The 19,830-nt window shown below is 39.5% G+C and overlaps 1 protein-coding gene across 1 annotated transcript; it reads left to right on the top strand.

Annotated features, from left to right (window-relative positions):
• Positions 1-783: 783 nt before the first annotated feature.
• Positions 784-16,750, top strand: cfap58 (cilia and flagella associated protein 58). The gene is made up of 18 exons (XM_076751066.1): positions 784-789; positions 1,150-1,419; positions 1,689-1,837; positions 1,923-2,073; positions 2,607-2,801; positions 3,693-3,830; positions 4,199-4,358; positions 5,598-5,680; positions 5,906-6,097; positions 6,248-6,409; positions 6,760-6,906; positions 7,136-7,276; positions 7,374-7,597; positions 8,695-8,803; positions 8,999-9,103; positions 14,037-14,156; positions 14,401-14,525; positions 14,731-16,750. The coding sequence occupies exons 1-18, from the start codon at positions 784-786 to the stop codon at positions 14,840-14,842; spliced, it is 2,589 nt and encodes an 862-aa protein (XP_076607181.1). The 3' UTR covers positions 14,843-16,750.
• The last annotated feature ends 3,080 nt before the right edge of the window (positions 16,751-19,830 follow it).

The raw sequence follows: 19,830 nt of genomic DNA, 5'->3' as shown, positions 1-19,830 counted from the left end.
TACTAATCCTTTTTGACAAATATATCTATAGAAAACAAACAAACAAAACAAAAGTTTTAAATGTTTATTTTAAATTTGATGCAGACCGTTTCAAACAAGTTCCAAAACGCTCCAAAAACACCTATTTGGAACATTCCACAGATGAACAGGTTCACTGGCCGGGAACAGATGATATTATCATGATTGGGTATGATTGGGTATGATTCATACCCAATGATTCATACCCAATCATGGATGTCTCTTTCATACCGTATGAAAGCGACATCCGTTCATCCCTTCACGAGCGAGGATGGAGCGAGGTCAACCACTTACAACCACATAAAATCATGTGACAACACAGGAGATAACTACGTGGTCTCAGGAACACTTTATAAAATCGTAGGTGGGAAACAGTTCGTTTGTAAAGTTTTTGCATTCAATTTTATATATGTTTTCCAGCGTTCCAACTTTTTGAAATCGTGTTTATGATATAAAAGAAACTTCCCACATAGTATGCCATCATGATTTCACAGGAATCAATGCTCATGCTCATTTTGTGGGAAATAGCCTTGGAAGAAAGACTTAATGATACTGCTTTCCATTCAGCCACCAGAACATGGTTACTTCTTTATACAGCTCTGCATGTTGACACTAGCCTGCCCTGCAGACGAGCAGGTACTGCTCTCGCGAGATGAGCCGTTGCCAAGCAACCGGCGTCAACACCTCCATCAAAATCTAACATTAACGCTACGCTTTCTGTAAGGATTCACGAGTTAGCACTATATTGACTTTTCAACTGAAAGAATGGAGGTAAGTGTTCTTCTTGAGGGTTTGGTCGCAAAACGGTTACAAGGCAGCTTTACGTTGACGTTTATTGAGCATCATACATTTAACAAAACATCAACAAAATGTTATTGTGGCCAAAATAAGCGTCGGTTTGGCAAATCTGACGTCCATCAGGCGGAAAGTGAACTATTAGCATGCTGTGTTGTATGTATTAACTGTAAATTAATCGAACATTCAGCGTCAAAGCTTGAAATTTAGCATTAGATTAAGTAACTTTCGGTGTAATAACTTTGATAGAACATACGGTACCTGTCTGGCCTGTTTAGCTCATTTTCAGCCTTCATACGTTTACACTATCACCTTGTGGCTCTGCTGCATTTCCAGGAGACAGGACCAGTAGGGGAGGACATGTTTGAGTCCTTGGAGGAGTTCCAGATGGTCCTCAATGAACTGGTTGGGGACAAGAGTATGGAGAAGGTCCGGGTGGAGTACGAGAAGCTCATCCATGCGCTGAAGAAATCCAGAGAGAATGAGAAGAGGCTAATGTCTAAATGCAGGGAGCTGAATGCAGAGATTGTATCCACCTCAACCAAAGTCGCAGCTGCCCTGAAACTGTCCCAGGAAGATGAGACAGCAATTACTTCTCTCAAGAGGGTATTTTTCATACTATAATGTAGCTTGTCTTATCTATTTCTTTGTCAATGGCCCTTATCTGTCATAATTTCAAACATGAATATTAGGTTATACTTGGGATTGTGTAAAGTTAAGAAGAAATTCAAATTAATGGGGTATGTAGTGTTTAGTTTACGAAGTTCTATTCTGTTTTATCATTTGGTGATGCTTGGTCATTTTTCTCCTCTGGACTTCTCATATTCCATTAACTCAACAAGGTTTTGCTAAAATTTTATTTGGTTTCACTGTAGGAGCTGGATAAAGCTTGGAAAATGGTCGATGCTGCTCATGATAAAGAGAAGAGGGACAAAGAGACCATCAGAACTTTAAAAGAAGAAGTTGCCAACCTAATCAAAATGGCTGAACAACAAGCTGGCTTCACTATGGACCAAGAGCAGAGGTGAGCCATTTATTATGCTCCCCATGCTCTTAATTTGTACTGTGGATAGTAGAGTGGATGGAACCAACTATAATCTGTTTTTCAGTGAGCAACTTAAAATGAATGCGGAGCTGGCAAAGGAGAGGGATCAGCTGCTGACAAAGGTGGAGGACCTGCGAGAAAAACTAAAGAAGGCCACCAAAACCCAGCAGGAGATAGAGGCCCAACGAGATGCTGCCTTAGAGAATATTTCTCGGGTAAATAAAATTTGGAAATTTGGGAAATTCTCAGAGGCAGTAGGCTGATGTCTAATGTATTTCTGATATATTTTCATATCACGTGCTGCCCTCAGCTGCAAGAAGATGATCTAGATCAGGCTTTTATCCATGAAAAGATTGTAACTTTGCCAAATTTTGCAACAATAAAGCAGACATGTAGAGAAGTAGAGGGAAATCAGATTTTTAACTTATGCTTATGTTACTTATGTTTTGGTTTACAATATTTTTACCATGTCAGGGAGTGTGCAGATTTGGCTACAAAGTGTTGTACTTAGCCTTTTCACTAAAATGAGAAGGAAAATATTTACTTGTGTTATATATGACTAGTTCTAGTAGGATTCTGGTCTTTTGGCCATCACTAGCATGTTTATCTCCAGAGGTGGGGTTCCAGCAGTGGACTCTAGGAGGAACGCAAACTGCTGTGCTGAAGCCAGTCGGGACCCTCACAAATAATATGAGATTAAATCTAGTTCTGATGCAAACTTGTTGCCGCTCTGTGTGTCTTATTCCAGCTCCAGCAAGAGCTCCAGGTGCAACAGAATGAGATTTCCCGGGAAATGAGGTTGAAGGAAAAGCTGGACAAGGAGGTGAAGCAGTTGCACGTCGACATGGAGGCCAAGATGGGGGACATCAAAGCTCTGAATCAGCAGGCCCAAAGGGCCAAAGAAGAGCAGCAAAGACTGGAGCAACAGCTGAAAGAGCTAAAGGTGAGTGGAGTGATGAATGGAGTGGGACACATATTCTCTATGGTGTACTCTTCAGGAAACCAACTCCCATGATATTTATCATCTAAATGGAAAATATTAATGATTATTGGATTATTTGTTACTATATGTTTTCTTTAACCAAAATATGTAAAGGTTAATTACATATATACATAACTCTGGTATACAGTATATGCATCAAGCATTCACAAAACTTGATTTTATTGCTAAGCTTTCCTTTTAGATTGAATTGCAAACACAAACGAAACATAAAACCAACTTAAACTCATCATAGTGAGGTGTTGAGCCATCACAAGCCTCCAGAACAGCTTCAGTGCACCTTGGAACTCTACAACAGAGATGAGCAGTATTCCTCCAAATATATGCCCCCATCTGGTGTTTTGATGATGGTGGTGGAGAACACTGTCCAAACACTTTGCTCTCCTATAGGTGCTAAGTTAGGTTGAGATCTGGTGACTCCATGGGCCATAGCAAATGATGCACGTCATTCTCATCAAAACATTTGACAACCTCTTGTTCCCTGTCCTAATTTTGATCTTAATATGTCAACAAATGTATGCATATATAGATATATCTAAATTAAAGTACCAAAGTGTAGGTCAGTAAGTCATTATATGAACCTACAAATTAATATGTATTCAACAAAATGAAAAGGTACATAAGAATGTCCATGTACTGTATAAAACCAATATCTATTTAAAAAACACTATGTACATTGTTGTCAGTGCATCTTTTATCATTTAGGGTTGTTAACCATAATACTGCAAAGTCAGTATACATGTAATTGTGTGGTTGATAACATACCATACTGCATTATGATATACATAATTTCCTCCCACAACCCCCCCTTAATCCCCTCCCTGCCTGTGACAGATCTTGTATGAGCGATCCACCAAGGATCTGGAGCAGATGCAAGTGAAGAACACCAAACTGCAGCAGGAGTGTGAGCAGCTCTCATCAGTCAAAGAACATCTCTCATTGGAAAAACAGCAGAATGCAAATGAGCTCAAGGTGTGTAGGCATTTCCCAGTTTAGAGGTTTTTTGTTGTAATTTGTTAACTCTAAATAAAAGTCATAGGACTAGCATATTTGTCAGTATTTTCTCAAAACTACAGTAGTGGACAATACCTGATAATAGATGATATGATTTGGTCCTGACACACCACAAGGGGGCACTACTCAGCAGCAATAGGACATCATCTAATGAGCAAGTCGGAAACACAGTTGTGTTAAGGCTGTTGTCAAAGGGAAAGATCAAATTGGAGTTATAGCAGTCAGCACAGTAACATCTGTTATCCATTCTCCTTTTTCAAAACCCTTTCCCCTTCTTGCTGCCTCTGTCAAATACTTCATACAACTCCTCCCCTCCTACCTGTCAGATGAGAGAAGAGGAGGTGAATCAGATGCGTCAGGAGATTGCCAAACAAACAAAGATGAGAGAAGCCATCCAGAAGAAGTTCCACCAGATAGAGGATCAGAAAGCTGATGTGGATGTACAGAGAGAGACACTGAAGGCTCAGATCGCTGGTCTGGAGAAAGGTACCATGTTTTCTCATAAACACACAAATTCACTTAGAGACTGACTTGAACCATCATTTTCTCCATTTCCCCAGTCTTTCTCTGGGATGATGAAACCTAAATGTTTATCCTACGCACTAAGAGTATAAGATGACCCTGGTGCCCAGTGTATGTCTCCCTGACTTGCTGGAATGCAAGCTAATCTGTGAACCCTCATATAGCTCTATTCTATTTGATGTGTTCAATTTTAGATTCTTTTAAGGCCTTTATCCCTGCAGCACAGTAGGCAGACACTTACCTTGTAAAGTTGATTATATGAAGAATAGCAAATATCATTAAATAATTTCCTAATAAGTTTCCAAATTTCCCAACGTAATACTCGTAGAGCTCTCCCAGCATCAACAAGGGTCCCAGTTAAACTTAATGACTAATAAATTAATCAAGAGAAAAAAACAAGTACTTATATGCACTAACATTACTCTAAAGTGACTGTGCCAGTACCAATTCTTCTGTGTAATTCTTAGCATTCCTTTCTTTCTGAAATGCATTATTTATTTTTTGCTTCAATTGATTACAAAGGTACACTTATAACAACACAAACTAAACACATTTAAAATATTCTGTAAATCAGAGTCAGACCCAACTTAAAATTAAAAATTATGTCATCCATCCTGATGGGATTATGACATATTCAAAAAATGTCATGAAAAGATGGAAGACCTCTGAAAGATTGGAGATTTTAAAGCTTCAATATATTCCAGATGCCTTCAATTCCAGATGCACTTCTTCAGTTTTGCTTTATCTACAAACTTTTTTGCTAACTTCTAGAATAATGTTGCAATATCCGTTTAGGTCTAGGTCACAGGGGTGATGTATAGAGTCTGGGAGCTGACAAGGGAATCAAAAGCTTTATGTAGTAACTGAGAAGAAAACAAGGAACCTCTTTTAATCAGAGCCCAGATGTTTGTTTCTGTATGGACTGACAAGGTCATATGTTTTTCTGACTGTCTATCTTTTCATCCATATTTGTGCTTCTGTCCATCATCTTAGTTCTCTCTTTTACCAGTTTTCTTTTTCTTGTATTTCTAACCCCCACTCCAGTCTCTGATTATTCAGAATTTCTTTTAGACTTAAGCATACTAAATTACGTGAAATGACATGGTGGCACACTCATGGAAGAGAGCTGGTTAATAGAAAAATATCCAACACTACTGGCTTTGACTATCTAAACAAACTGTCCCCATCTTTCTCCCTTTGCAGATCTTGAATCTTCACAAAAGCAAGTTGAAGCTGACAGGAAAGCCATAGAGGAGCTAATCCGAGAAAGAGACATCTTAAATAAGGTACACATTGTAATGTAGGTTCTTCCAAGCAGAGGCAGTTGTGTTAGGCATGGTAACTACTGTACCCACAGGGTATTTATCTTGTTATCTACAGTTTTCCTCATCAACATACAATTTGCTGTTGTCCATTATACTAACATACCATTAGTATATTATAAAATACATTTCTCCTAGAAATACTTGTGTACCATGTATGTATGATGCATGCATCATCACATTTAATAGAACATGATCAAGGCTGCACAGTCAACGGAGAAACAGCAGAACCTTGTGAAGCTCCTTGAGCAGGACAAGAAGACCTTGGAACATGAGATTAATGGTTACCGCCAGGAGGCCCAGAAGCAACGCAAAATCATCCAACAGCTGGAGAAAGAACGTGACCGCTACATCAATGAGACCAGTAACCTCATGCAGAAGGCAGGTTCTGCTGAAGAGCTACAAACCAGCCATTGTTTTTTTTTTAAATATTGATTAATTTTAAAATTCTAAGATGATTTATTATCACAAGGTTGGGAAACACGTCATCAACCTTGGCCTCTCTGAGGGGAACTTTTCTCCCTTCCACAGGTGCAACAAAAAATGAGTGAGGTTGAAGTAAGAGAGAGAGAGATATTTGATTGGAGGAAGAAGGTCACAGAGGCAGAGTGCAAGCTCAAACAGCAAGAGAACCTGCTGGAGTCTGTCGTGTCTGAAAGGAACCTCTACAGCAAAAACCTCATCGAGGCTCAGGTACCAGTGACGTGCTCTTTTCCTCCACAGCTGATCTTCAGTTTGTTAGTTAATTATCCAGCCAGCCAGCGATTCAGCCGTGGACTGCATTAAACCAATACTCCTGTGAGAGTGAGAGTCTTGAATGTCTTGAAGTATCATTTGCTTCTTTGAAAGATGGCTGAAGCTAGATATGCTCTCATTTTTCTTATGTTGTCCTTGGTTAACAGGCTAAGCAACTTTCTCACAATTTCTACAAACTTTTTGTCCACTGGTTACAATTGTTTGTTGTCTATGTATATCATATATAGTTGTATATAATTCTTTTTTCCTTCCTTCCCTTCCTTCCACTGCCTGTTACTCTGCCTCAGGAAGAGATTACAGAGATGAAGACGAAGATGAAGACCATGAACAACCAGGTCACCCGACTGAGAGATGAGATCACTGGGAAGGAGCTGGCCCTTGCTAAGGATCAGCAGGAACACAAGCGCTTCGAGAAGGATAATGAGGCCCTCAAGGTACAGCAGCCTGCCTCTTTGGTTTGTAGTGGGATGTGGTTTTGAGTTCCTTATCATGATTTAGCTTGTTATTATTTAACCCTTGTCCACTTGGACAAAAGGTTTGGCCAAATGAGTACATGTTAATGCAAAACTAGAGATATAGCCATTCAGAGTGTTTTTTAGGGATATCTTCATTGTACATTTTATGCAATATTTGTATACATTTGTGCTTTGTGTCCTGCTACAGGGGGAGCTGCAGGTGATGAAGCTCCAGCTTGAAGAAACAAAGCAGCGTGTTGACAGTCAGAAAGCAGAACAGGAAAAACTGCAGAAGGTTATAGCCGATGCTGACACTGACCAGATCCAACAGAAGAAGCAACTAGAACAGGTAAAGAAAGATAAGGAGGAATGCAAGATGTAGGAGAGGAAGAGAATGACAAACGGAGACTTGAGTGTTATTATTGGTTGATGAAACTTCTCGTAAGGTTATCAGAGAGCGGGACAACCTTGGAAAACAGCTGCTACGCCGCAACGATGAGCGTGCGCTGCTGTATGAGAAGATCAGGATCCAGCAATCAATCCTGAGCAAGGGGGACTTCCACTACAACCAGCGGATAGAAGACATCCGCCTGCTCACGCTAGAGATCAAGAGGCTCCGGCGCAAGAAGAGCATACTGGACAAGACTGTTCCCAACACAGAGGACCTGAGGTAAAAGAGAGAAGAGGTGTCTGAGCATGATGAGGAGAAAATGAAGGAGAAGTGTTTGAGCAAAGACAGTAAGCATTGAATTACTGTAACAGAAGAACTTAGAGAACAGGAGGGCAGGATGGAGAAAGAATGAGGTGACCTACAAAGCACAGTATTTGGGGTAGAAGCATACAATTCAAAGAAAGATGGAGCAAGGTGGAGAGTGATCTAGAGTCAGAGGTCCCAATGACCTCCTTTGGGCGTCTTGCTTTACGTGGTAGTAAATCGGAAATTGGAAATGGATGGGGCTTAAATCGGTACATTATTTTAAGTCTGAAATTGATATACAATAACAATATTAATATAGGCTACTTTGTGTGTTCATCTATATGTGTGTAAGTGGTCTGTAAGACTGTTTATTTTTTAATGATCTGTGTGAACTTGGTGAGTCATGCAAACATCCAGTGATGGCAAACAGCGAAAGAATATGTCAGCCTTGTTCACTGTATTCTTCTCAAAAGCACTGCGTTCAGTACGAGCAAAGTTTTCCAGCTGACTTTATATCACCAGCCAAACTAAGAGCAAGTAGACTGTAAAAAAAAAAAAAAAAAACCCGACCAGAGTAGAGGCAGTGACCGACGTGACATGAGCCGTTTTCAGCTCTGTCTTGTCAAATGCACCGCGTACGTTATGAAACAAGTCGTGAGAACAGAGCAGAGCGGGAAGACAGTCACTTACTCATTTAGGATTTTCCTTCACCACGAGCACGGATATTGACGAGTTTTACTCGTATCATGCTCGTACTCGTCAAAAATGCTTTATCGTCTGCTCAACCCTAATATCCAGTATAGTAAAGCTTTCTACATTACCACCAGTCAATCTGTCGTCACTTCATTACCTAAATTGAAATATATCAAAAAAGCCCATCATTTTGTATTATGATACCTAACCAGCTACTGGATGAGTAGCCTCATGTTTTTATAATTCTTTTGTCTCTGTTTTTCTAAATCTGACTAAAGTTGCCTTCCAGTGAACTATGGGACAAATTTCATATATTAATTGCTGAAATAGTGTCTGTGAGAAAGGTGTAAAAAAAACACTGAGTTGTTGTATTGCAGGCGAGAGCTGTTCCACCTCCAGAGGGAGCTGCTTAGGGAGAGGACGAGGAACAGCGTCCTCGAGGAACAGCTGAAGCCTCTAAATATTCACAGATGGAGACGACTGGAGGTTTGTGTGGATTAGCTTGAAACCATTACAGCCCGAGTCTGTTGTATTTGTTTTTGTCTGCCCGACAGTTACATGAACATTTTCTCTTCTAGTTTATTTGAAAGACCACTCAAACACGTAAAGCAGAGTAAACCTCATTATTCCTACATGAATAGGTCAAGTCATCAACATTTTGTAAATGACTCTCCCCTGCAGGGCAGTGACCCTGGCAAATACGAACTCATCCAGAAAATTCAGTCTTTACAAAAGCGACTGATTGCCAAGACCCAAGAGCTTGAGGAACGCGAACTCCTATTACAGGTAAACATTTGACATTCTCTCTTCAATGTGTTCACACAATCACACACACCCACTTTACATTCCTCTTTGAATTAATTAGTTTGTACTTGTGAAGGAGTAATGTGACTTCTTCAAAAAGGTTCAATTTAATTGAATTTGGTTTTATTTATATAGTGCCAAATTACAACAGAAGTTGTCTCAGAACACTTTTCATATAGAGCTGGTACAGGCCATATTCTTTATCTACAGAGACCAACCAATTCCCTTATGAGCAAGCACTTGGCAATAGTGGCGAGGAAAAACTTCCTTTTAACAGGCAGAAACCTCAAGCAGAACCAAGTTCTGGGTGGGTGGCCATCTACCTCGACCAGTTGGTATATATACTGTATATACAGTACCAGTAAAAAGTTTGGACATACCTTCTCATTCAATGGTTTTTCTTTATTTTTTTTTTATTTTCTTCATTGTAGATTTATACTGAAGACATCCAAACTATGAAGGAACACATATGGAATTATGTAGTAAACAAAAAAGTGTTAAACAAACCACAATAGGTTATATATTTTAGATTCTTCAAAGTAGCCACCATTTGCTTTGATGACAGCTTTGCACACTCTTGGCATTCTCTCAATCAGCTTCATGAGGTAGTCACCTGGAATGGTTTTCAATTAACAGTCTTGAAGGAGTTCCCAGAGGTGCTGAGCACTTGTTGGCTGCTTTGCCTTCACTCTGTGGTCCAACTCATCCCAAGCCATCTCAATTGGGTTTAGGTCAGGTGATTGTGGAGGCCAGGTCATCTGACGCAGCACTCTCTTCCTTGGTCAGATATCCCTTACATAGCCTGGAGGTGTGTTTGGAGTCATTGTCCTGTTGTGATGGCCCCATTAAGCGCAAACCAGGTGGGATGGCATGTCCCTGCAAAATGTTGTGGAAGCCATGCTGGGTAAATGTGCCTCAAATTTTGAATAAATCATCAACAGTGTCAACAGCAAAGCACCCCCACACCATCACACCTCCTCTTCCATGCTTCATGGTGGGAACCACACATATATAAACCATCTGCTCATCTTTTCATGTTTCTCACAAGGACATGGCGGGTGGAGCCAAAAATCTCAATTTTGGACTCATCGGACCAAAGGACAGATTTCTGCTGATTTAATGTCCATTTCTTGTGTTTCTTGACCCAAACAATTCTCTTCCTCTTGTTATTCTTCCTCAGAAGTCGTTTCTCTGCAGCAATTCGACCATGAAGGCCTGATTCACACAGTCTCCTCTGAACAATTGATATTGAGATGTGTCTGCTACTTGAACTCTGTGAAGCATTTATGTGGGCTCTAATCTCAGGTACTGTTAATTTGTGGTTTCTGTGGTCAAAGTTCTTGAAATTTTCTGAATTGACTGACCTTCATGTTGTAAAGTAATGATGGGCTGTCATTTGTCTTTACTTAGTTGAGTGGTTCTCGCCATAATGTGGATTAAAACAGTAGTCAAATAGGGCTATTCTCTGTATAGGCCTGTGTACCAACCCTACCTCTGCACAACACAACTGATGGTCTCAAACACATGAAGAAATTCCAGAAATTAACTCTTGACAAGTCACACCTGTTAACTGAAAATCATGAAGCTGATTGAGAGAATGCAAAGAGTGTGCAAAGCTGCCATCAAAGCAAATGGTGGCTACTTTGAAGAATCGAAAATATATAACATATTCTGGTTTGATTAATGCTCTCTTGTTTACTACATAATTCCATACGTGTTCCTTCATAGTTTGGATGTCTTCAGTATTAATCTACAGTGAAGAAAATTTAAAAAATAAAGAAAAACCATTGAATGAGAAGGTGTGTCCAAACTTTTGACTGGTACTATATGTACACTACTCACAAAAAGTTAAGGATATTTGGCTTTCGGGTGAAATTTATGGAAAATGCAAAAAGTTCATGCCACAGTGATATTATATCATGAAAGTAGGGCATTTAAATAGAAGCACAATGGTGATTCCCTCATCTTAAACAATTTATTGAAAAAAAAAACCAAAAAAAAAAAACAACAGTGGTGGGTATACCACAACAAAAAATGTCAGTGTCTCAATAACTTGTCATGTGCCTGTGAGCATCAATTACAGCTTGACAACGATGTCTCATGCTGTTCGCAAGTCGACTTGTTGTCTGCTGAAGCATGGCATCCCACTCTTCTTGAAGGGCAGCTCTCAGGTCATTGAGTTTCTGGGTACAGAGTTATGAGCCTCTACACAGCGACTCAGCTAATCCCATAGGTTTTCTATTGGATTCAGGTCTGGAAAAAGTGCAGGCCACTCCATTTGAGGTACCCCAGTCTCCAGCAGCCGTTCCCTAATGATGCAACCTCGATGAGCTAGAGCATTGTCGTCCATTAAGATGAAATTAGGTCTGTGATGTTTATGCAGGGGCACAATGACTGTATTAATGATATTATTCAGGTAGTATAGGCTTGTCACTGTACCATTCACAAAGTGTTGGGCAGTTCCGTATTGACTAGACACCCTGCCCACACTGTAACACCACCACCACCAAAGGCTCATCTGGTGACAACAGTGGCTGATACATTGCGCTCTCCTTGACGTGTCCAACATCATTGGTGGCCATCATTTCTGCTCAACGTGAATCAACTTTCATCAGAGAACAGCACTGAGGCCCACTGGTCCCTCGTCCAGCATAAATGCTCCCTGGTCTATGCAAGACGATGACGCCTATGCCTGGTGGTGCGGTCAGGTACCCTTGCCCTTGCAGGTTGTCTAGCACGCAGACCACACTGTTGTAAATGGTTTCGAATGGTCTGACATGCCACTCACCTCCCTTAAATGTGCCTGGAGTTGAGTGGCATTCATCATCAGGTTCTGCAGGGCACTGTTCACGATGAAGCGGTCATTAGTGTGGGATGTGGCCAAAGGACATCCTCTTCTATGCCTTTCTGTGACTCTTCCAGTCTCTCTGTACCTCTGTTGCAACCTGCTGATGACACTCTGTGACACTCTAAGCTCAGACAGAGAGAGAAAGAGAGAGAGAGAGAGAAAGAGAAGGCAAGAGAGAAAAGGCTCAGGGGTGGACAGAGATGCAATAACAGTAACAGTGACAGCTCTAATAATCGACTCTTAATTCTATGTAGTATATATAGCATAGTATATACATGTATGATATGATGTAATAATAATGGAAGCATGACTAATAGTAGTAGCAGTTGCAGTGGATGTCAGGGCCATGGCAGGCTAGCTATAATCCACAATCCAGATTCAGCCACTATCCATGGGAAGCTGCAAGATGACAAAGCACAAAGACTCTGTGGAAGAAGCTAAGTTAGTAACATGCCTTGGTAGGACATGAATGTGTACAGATGGAGAGGGAGAGAAGAACATGGGAGCTCGGTGTATCTTTGGATGTCCCCTAATCCTATAGCAGCATAACTAAGGGCCAGTCCAAGGCAAGGCTGAGCCAGCCCTAACCATAAGCTTTATCAAAAAGGAATGTTTTAAGCCTAATCTTAAATGTAGAGACAGTGTCTGCCTCCCAGACAAAGACTGGAAGATGGTTCCACAGGAGAGGAGCTTGATAGCTAAAGGCTCTGGCTCCCATTCTGCATGCAGTGTTCTAGTGGGGTAACAGGGTACTATGAGCCCTTGAAGACAAGATGGTGCCATTTATGGCTTTGTAAGGAGAAGGATTTTAAATTATATTCTGGATTGTGCAAGTAGACAGTGCAGAGTGGCTAATATCAGACAAATATGATATAGTTTCCTTGTTTTTGTCCGAACACATGCTGCAGCATTCTGGATAAGATGGGGAGTATTTAGCAATGAATTTGGGCAGCCTAACACTCAGGAATTGCAATAATCCAACCTGGAAGTAACAAATGCATGGAATAGTTTTTGTGTGTTGTTTTGAGACAGGATCTGCCTGGCGTTTGCAATATTATGTCGGTGAAAAAAGGCAGTTCTTGAAATGTCCTTGTTTTACGTGGGAGTTAAGAAACATATCCTGATCAAAGATAATTCCTACTGAGGCCAGTGCGATGCCATCCATAGTTGCTATATCATCAGATACTGGGTTTCTAAGGTGTTTAGGGTCAAGTACTACAACTTCAGTTTTGTCCAAATTTAGTAGCAAAAAAATGCAGGTCATCCAGGTCTTTATGTCTTTAAGACATACTTGATAATGTTGCCTAAAGGAAGCATATTTGGGGTGAATAGAATTAGTCCAAGGACAGAGCCCTGCGGAACTCCGTGACTGGTTTTAGCGTGCACAGTCATCATTAGTGTGTAGAAATTGAAATCAATCTGAAAAGTAGGATTTAAACCATCTTAGTGTAGTTCCTATAATGCCAATGAAGTGTTCCAGTCTCTGCAATAGGATACCATGGTCAATGGTTTCGAATGTGGCACTATGGTGTAATAAGACTAATACAGAGACAAGTCCTTTGTCTGATGCAATAAACAGGAAACCCTCAAATTAACTATTGTTATTTAGGAAGCCACACAAGTGATAAGTAACTGCTTTCTCGAGAATTTTAGAGAGAAAGGGGAGGTTAGGTAGAGGTCTATCTATGCTTTTTAAGAAGAGGTTTTATTACAGCTACTTTAAAGGACTGTGGTACGTATTATTTTAATTCTACACTCAGGAAAGGAAGCTGGACCCATTAAGAATGTTTTAGTGTTTAGTTAAAATGACCAATGTTTTAACCAGACTGTGAAAACTCATTCACATGATTTGATTCCTTTGATAGCTATTACATCAGTCTAGTGGCTTTTGTAACATCTTCAGAACTCTAAGGTCACAATAATTAAGTTCATTTAAACTAAAATTGTTACTCAAAGTCTCATCACTTCCATATATGAACCATTTTGTCATTAGGGCTTATAGTAAGGGCATGCAGGGGTCAAGGATTAATACTCACACTTTTTTTTCCCTTCTGTTTCCCGACCAAGGAAAAAGAGAAGCTGTATGTGGAGTTGAAATATGTTCTGGCCCGGCAGCCGGGTCCAGAGGCAGCTGAGCAGCTCCAGCAGTGCCAGTGGACCATCAGAGAGAGAACTAAAAAACTCAAGGTCATCCTACACATCCCTTTCTTGTCAATCAAAGCATATGTCTCCTTTTCTTCTTCACATTTTTCCAAAGTCAAATGATCTTCATTAATATAACTTACTGTTTCACTGTCCATATGTATGTAAAATATTTTACTTATATAAATAACAAGTACATGCACTGTATATCAAAAGAGGTGCTGCCACTGATTTCAGGTAAAACATGGTAACTGTTTACTGTTTGACTGTTTTTCCTCTGATTCCTCAGGTGTTGATGGCAGAGCTAAGAATGGTTGACTCTAAGATGAGTGAGTACAAAAGTGAAAATCAACGTTTAGCAAATGAGCTTACAAGCATTAAGAAGAAGTACCTCAGTCAGAAAAAGCTTCACAGGTAAGGTTGAGCTTTGTATTACATCTTACACATTTAACGCTGGATATTACTGATGTCTACAAAATACACGATTCATTTCATGCAATTCAATTTAATTTAGTTCAATTTTATTTGTATAGCGCCAAATCACAACACAACATGCAGGGAACATGTACACTGTTGCAGTCAGTTATAGTTGTGTTCACTCTCTTATGTCCTGGATCAGTGAGCAGAAGACCAAGACCAAGGTGGAGCAACTGGAACCTCTGCCCCAGCTGAGCAGCAAACCTCACTTCACTGGAGGGGGCTTCAGGATCGACAACCCTGTGAAAAGATAACGGTTATTATAAGCGAAAATTTTTCAATCCATCTGACATCTTTAACATCATTTGAAGTGAAAAATGTCTCTCTCCACATAACCTGAGATTATCAGAAAGTCAGAGATTTTCAAACACCCATTACCCATTTTACCATTAATCAATCATGACCTCAGTTGTCAGATAATTATCATTAAATAATTAAAAACTGCAGCTCATTTCTCATCCCTCCCTCCACACAGGAGTGCTTTCTGTCCATACTATCTCTCACTATGTTCAATGATCTATTCTTTTCTCTCATACTGAGTACACTGAACTAACTCTACATCACAGTCCAGAAGTGGTAAAGCACAGAAGGAAACTACATGAAATATAACCATAACAAATATAGATAGATCGCCCCCCAATGAATTCCACATGACGTGTTCAAGGGTCACATTTTTTTCACATGAGAGGAGTGACCATTGGAAGTACATCCTGTATGTACCTTCATATGACAGGCATTGGTAATGGGCTTGTGGGAAGGAGAGTGTATTTATAACCCCAAATCAGAGATCATTTTGGAGAAAAGATATTGCCAAACAGACATTCAAAAGTGAACACTGGTGGAGTTGCAGGTGATACAGATGACAGCCTGATAGCTCAGTATTGTAATTATTCAATAGGATATCTTGTACAATGTAAAACTATATATAAAAGTGGTTTCCAGCTAACCACTTGGGTTTGTTCTGATGAAGCTGTCATCTGAAACATACAGCTTTGATTCAAAATCCTGCTGTTTGAATAAAGACAATAGAGGAAGATATAAACATTCTATTCCCCAGATTCCAAGGCCACATCACCAGCACAAATCTGTTGGGGCTGAGTTGCTTCTTCTTATGACCATTCAACCGTGTATCAAAGACCACTCAGTTGTCTATGATTAACCTTACAATCACAAAAGAAACAATCACCATTTAAAGAGAAAATCTTATGTAGAGTGGATACAGCATACCGAGTAGAGCATCTCTCATCCTTCTCGTTAAAGGAAACCATACTGATTTTTCTCACACAGAGTTCTCTGTAATGCCTGGCTAAATAAATAAAATGTTAATCTCTCTCAGAACTGGCATGTTCTGCCAGTGATCAAATTCCCAAAGAAGTGTGTGCTCAACTGTCGCTCAGCTCTAAAGAAAGACATGGAAGACCTAAGACTAGAAGAGTGCACTCAGTAGAGTACAGATCTCCACCAGGCTTACAATCAAGATGGCAGCGTAGATCACAAAAATAGAGATTTATTCTTTTTGTATTGTGCCTAACTTTTGTGGATCATAAATATCGGGTATGGACTTAAGTTCTGCTTCACTTCCAGAATAAACTTTTCTATGGATGTCTGGATAAGTTTTGAGCCACAACAGAGACCAAAATGTGGCCTTCAACAGACAGAGGGCAAGTCTTGTTAGTTGCTCAGCCAATTGGCAGATATTCCTTTTGGTATGTTGTAGCGCATATTTTACAATGGTGAATACTGCTGAAAAGACAAAAGTCTAAGCTTTATGATAAACTCATAAGGAATCTTATCAGTATTAATTTGAATTCACAACACAACCCACTCTCAATGTACAAAAATTTGATTGATCGAACCTGAATAGATGCTCAGTAACACCAAAGTAGTTCTGCCAGTACCCTTAAAATGACCAATTCTCCAATTGTGGAAACAAGATTCCAAATTGAATAACATATTGATCACTTGCAGCCCTACATCTGACCACAGCTTGTTGCCCCTCAGTAAAACCTTAATCCTGTGGGTTGGACAGGCCTGTCACTTCTGGGTTTTTAGTTGTCTCAGTGTATAAATTATGTCATTTGCTTTGTTTGCATCAACTTGTAAAGCACTTACTAAATGGATTACATCAGAAAGATGCTCTGTGAATATACTTTTCCTTCTTTTAATAAGTGTGTGCGTGTTTTTCATGTCTGATATTCAAAACAAAACTTTGCACAGGTTTTATTTCAAAAGACAAGGGGAGGCAGAATAGACAGATCAGGTCGACTGTTGTCTGCACCAGAACTTATAGAAATGTCATCTTTTATCATGAAAAAATACATCCAGCGTAAACTCCACACAAATGCACATTTTTAAAAGCCTTTTTTGAACTAACAAAATTTAAATGTCTAGATAGGATTAATTTTTACAATGGAGGAACCATTGAGACACATTACACAGAAAGCAAGGCATGTAGGGATGGAACGTGATGTTTTCATTAAAATGGTCTTACAGTCATCTGAAGCAAAAGCCAGTGACGGACTTGGAGCAACTTCAAGTGTCTTTTTGCATCACATGGCACTGGTGCCCTCTATTGTTGAGCCACCATCAATGCAGGTTCTCCAGAAAAGGACAAAGTGAGAGCCTGCAGGGGTCAAGGATTAATGCTGTTTTCTCTGTATGACACATACTATCATACTAAAATACTATCATATTATGTAAATTGAGATATGTGTCACATTTTAATTTTTTTCTTTGTCTCTTTAATAGGTCACTTACAGGATTGTCCCTTTAATTACCACTAGATGTCAGCAAAACAGAGACAAAAATGCATTTGATCTTCAGGTATAATTTTAAATGCATGGATGAAAAGACATATTTTTATATTTACAATTTTATGATCTAACAATAGTAAGTGCAGCAATGTATTTTGGTATTGTATATGTATGTATGTATTTTCAGCATGGGACACCCAATTAAAGGATTCACATGAGCTGCAGAAGCTTGTTATCATCTCATTCTGTTGATGTTGCACAGTGCAGTTTATTCCCTGTAATATTCCCTGTAATTCTTGCGGACTGTTGGCAGCTGCAGTATGCTGCTCTGAGACTGTTTTTACTAATTTGTACAGTTGTGGTTCTCCTGTTGTCTGTTTTTGACTGGTTATGACACATGGACATACACACATAAGCAGCAGCCACTGTCAATCCTGTAGTGCTCAACCTTACCCTACAATTTTGTTTTTATTCCATGGTAAAGCCATAATTGAGGATTGGATCTTCCAAAACTACCAAGATGGGGATTGTATGTTGATGAAGACCTTATATATATTAGCTCTTGTTAAGATAAAATGATCAAAATTGGATTTTATACTGTCTTCCACCTCCTCATATAATGCCAGTACATTTACAGCCAACTCTGGTGGTGTTTACAAAATGAGAGTTGTCTCCTTATTCTCCTCAGTTGCTGGTGGGGTAATTCCTTGGCTGGGACAATTACGGTGTAACCATGGCAACCAGCGTCTATGCAATACTAGGCTGTGTGAGCTATGTTGCCGTAGTAATGGAAGGCCTCTGACAGGCCAGATCTCCTTTCTTCCCTTTGCCCCTTTTCTTGTTGTGTGAGGATGAAGCACCTACTTACAGAGACTGATGAAGTTGGTGTTTACTCCCTGGTTGGTACTGATGTTTGTTTCACACTGATTATGATGAAAATTGTGTGTTTGTAATGTGTGTTTTTAGATATGTATAGTAAGTCCAGCATGTTCTGTGATGTCAGATTTTATTTTTTTTTACAGTATACAGCATCTTTAACAGAGCAGATAGGCACAGCACCTCCTGTGTACTGACGTCATGTGCTCAGTGAATCAGTTTGCGGCTTCTCTCTTTGTCTTCGCCTGTTAGATCTACTTGCCAATTTCTAAAATTATGGTGTCTATTTTGGAAAGACAAAAACACTTTTTTTTCACTGATTATTTTTCGGTTTTGTCTTAATCACCATCTAGGAAATATACAGTGGTATTTTCATCAGTGGAGTCACAGGAAAAAATCCAAAGTACATCATACCATCACTGTTTGAAATATGTTAAGGAAGTGTGTGCATCATGAACGTGTCCTCACTGAACACCCTAACTGCTTATTTTCTCAATTCTCGCAAACCCATCAGGCTGTAAAAACCTTAATCTGTCAAATCTGCTCATATCTGAGAGCTGGATTTTCCAGACTCAGAGATACCCATATTATATTTTTCCCTGGTCTGAATGCACTCTGGGTGTGATAATAAAATGTGAACTGTTATGTGAGTGCATGTTTACACTGCTACAGCTGAGGCTTTTCGACAGGAGGTCTAAACTCTGACCATAGATTGAAACCAGGGATTACACAGATTTTGAAGCACAGGCTCTGAAGGAAGGGGGGGGTCAGTAAAACATTCACAATGATTTGACATTTTTCATTAGCATCTATTTTTACGTATTGTCTTATATTGAATTCATATCAATGGGATGCTCATTTTGCTGTGTTTTTTTTTATTTTAGAATGTTCAATATTGGCTTTAACATTGTGAAAAGCAATCAGTACAGGGGATTCTCTTTATATCTCATATATCCATGGAATTAGCTATTGCCAATAATCTTTGAATTTACTTGTACAGATGTGGCATTCAGGGATTGGAGTGTCAATGGCATTATTATGTGCAAGGCTATGTATGTAGGTACATATTCCATTACATTTTGTTATGAATTACAGGAGTCTCATATTTCACTTTCATAGCTGCCTACAAATGAGGAGCTATTTGAGCTCAACTCTATATTAAAAAAGTAGCAGAAAAATGATGATCCACATGTACAACTAATTCAGATAATCAGTCCATTAGAAAAACAGTCACTAGATTAAATAAATCATATGACACACAAAGCAGGATCACTAATAAATTGCATGTAACTCATGAAATTCATAGCAAATATGATGATTTGTGTTGTCCAGTGTGCCACTGTGTCTCTTGTCCATTGATGACAACATCCTGGCCTTCTGTTCAAACAGATATTGAGGCACTTCTTGGCATTGTAAGAGAAGTGGGCCCAAAACTCTTCTCAGTCCTTGTCTGAATAAAAATGTTGAATTGTTGAGCATAATGTTATATGATACACAGCATTCAGTCTTGTATGTTTGGTTTGATATGTATCCTTTTATGTTTTCAGTGTGGTACAATAGGGAAACTAGTATATAGTAAATAGTAAATAGGATTTAATGTACAATGTAGACAG

This window comes from Chaetodon auriga, chromosome 15 (genome assembly GCF_051107435.1).
Source record: "Chaetodon auriga isolate fChaAug3 chromosome 15, fChaAug3.hap1, whole genome shotgun sequence".
Taxonomy (NCBI): domain Eukaryota; kingdom Metazoa; phylum Chordata; class Actinopteri; order Chaetodontiformes; family Chaetodontidae; genus Chaetodon; species Chaetodon auriga.
Note: the sequence above shows the minus strand (reverse complement) of the source record. Positions and strands in the feature narration are given on the sequence as shown.

What these genes read in the sequence shown, in the direction of transcription:
- cfap58 (XM_076751066.1), top strand. An exon ending in AAAGAGACATCTTAAATAAG is followed by an intron (nt 5,681 to 5,905) that starts GTACACATTGTA and finishes CACATTTAATAG; the next exon opens with AACATGATCAAGGCTGCACA. An exon ending in AGTCAGAAAAAGCTTCACAG is followed by an intron (nt 14,526 to 14,730) that starts GTAAGGTTGAGC and finishes GTCCTGGATCAG; the next exon opens with TGAGCAGAAGACCAAGACCA.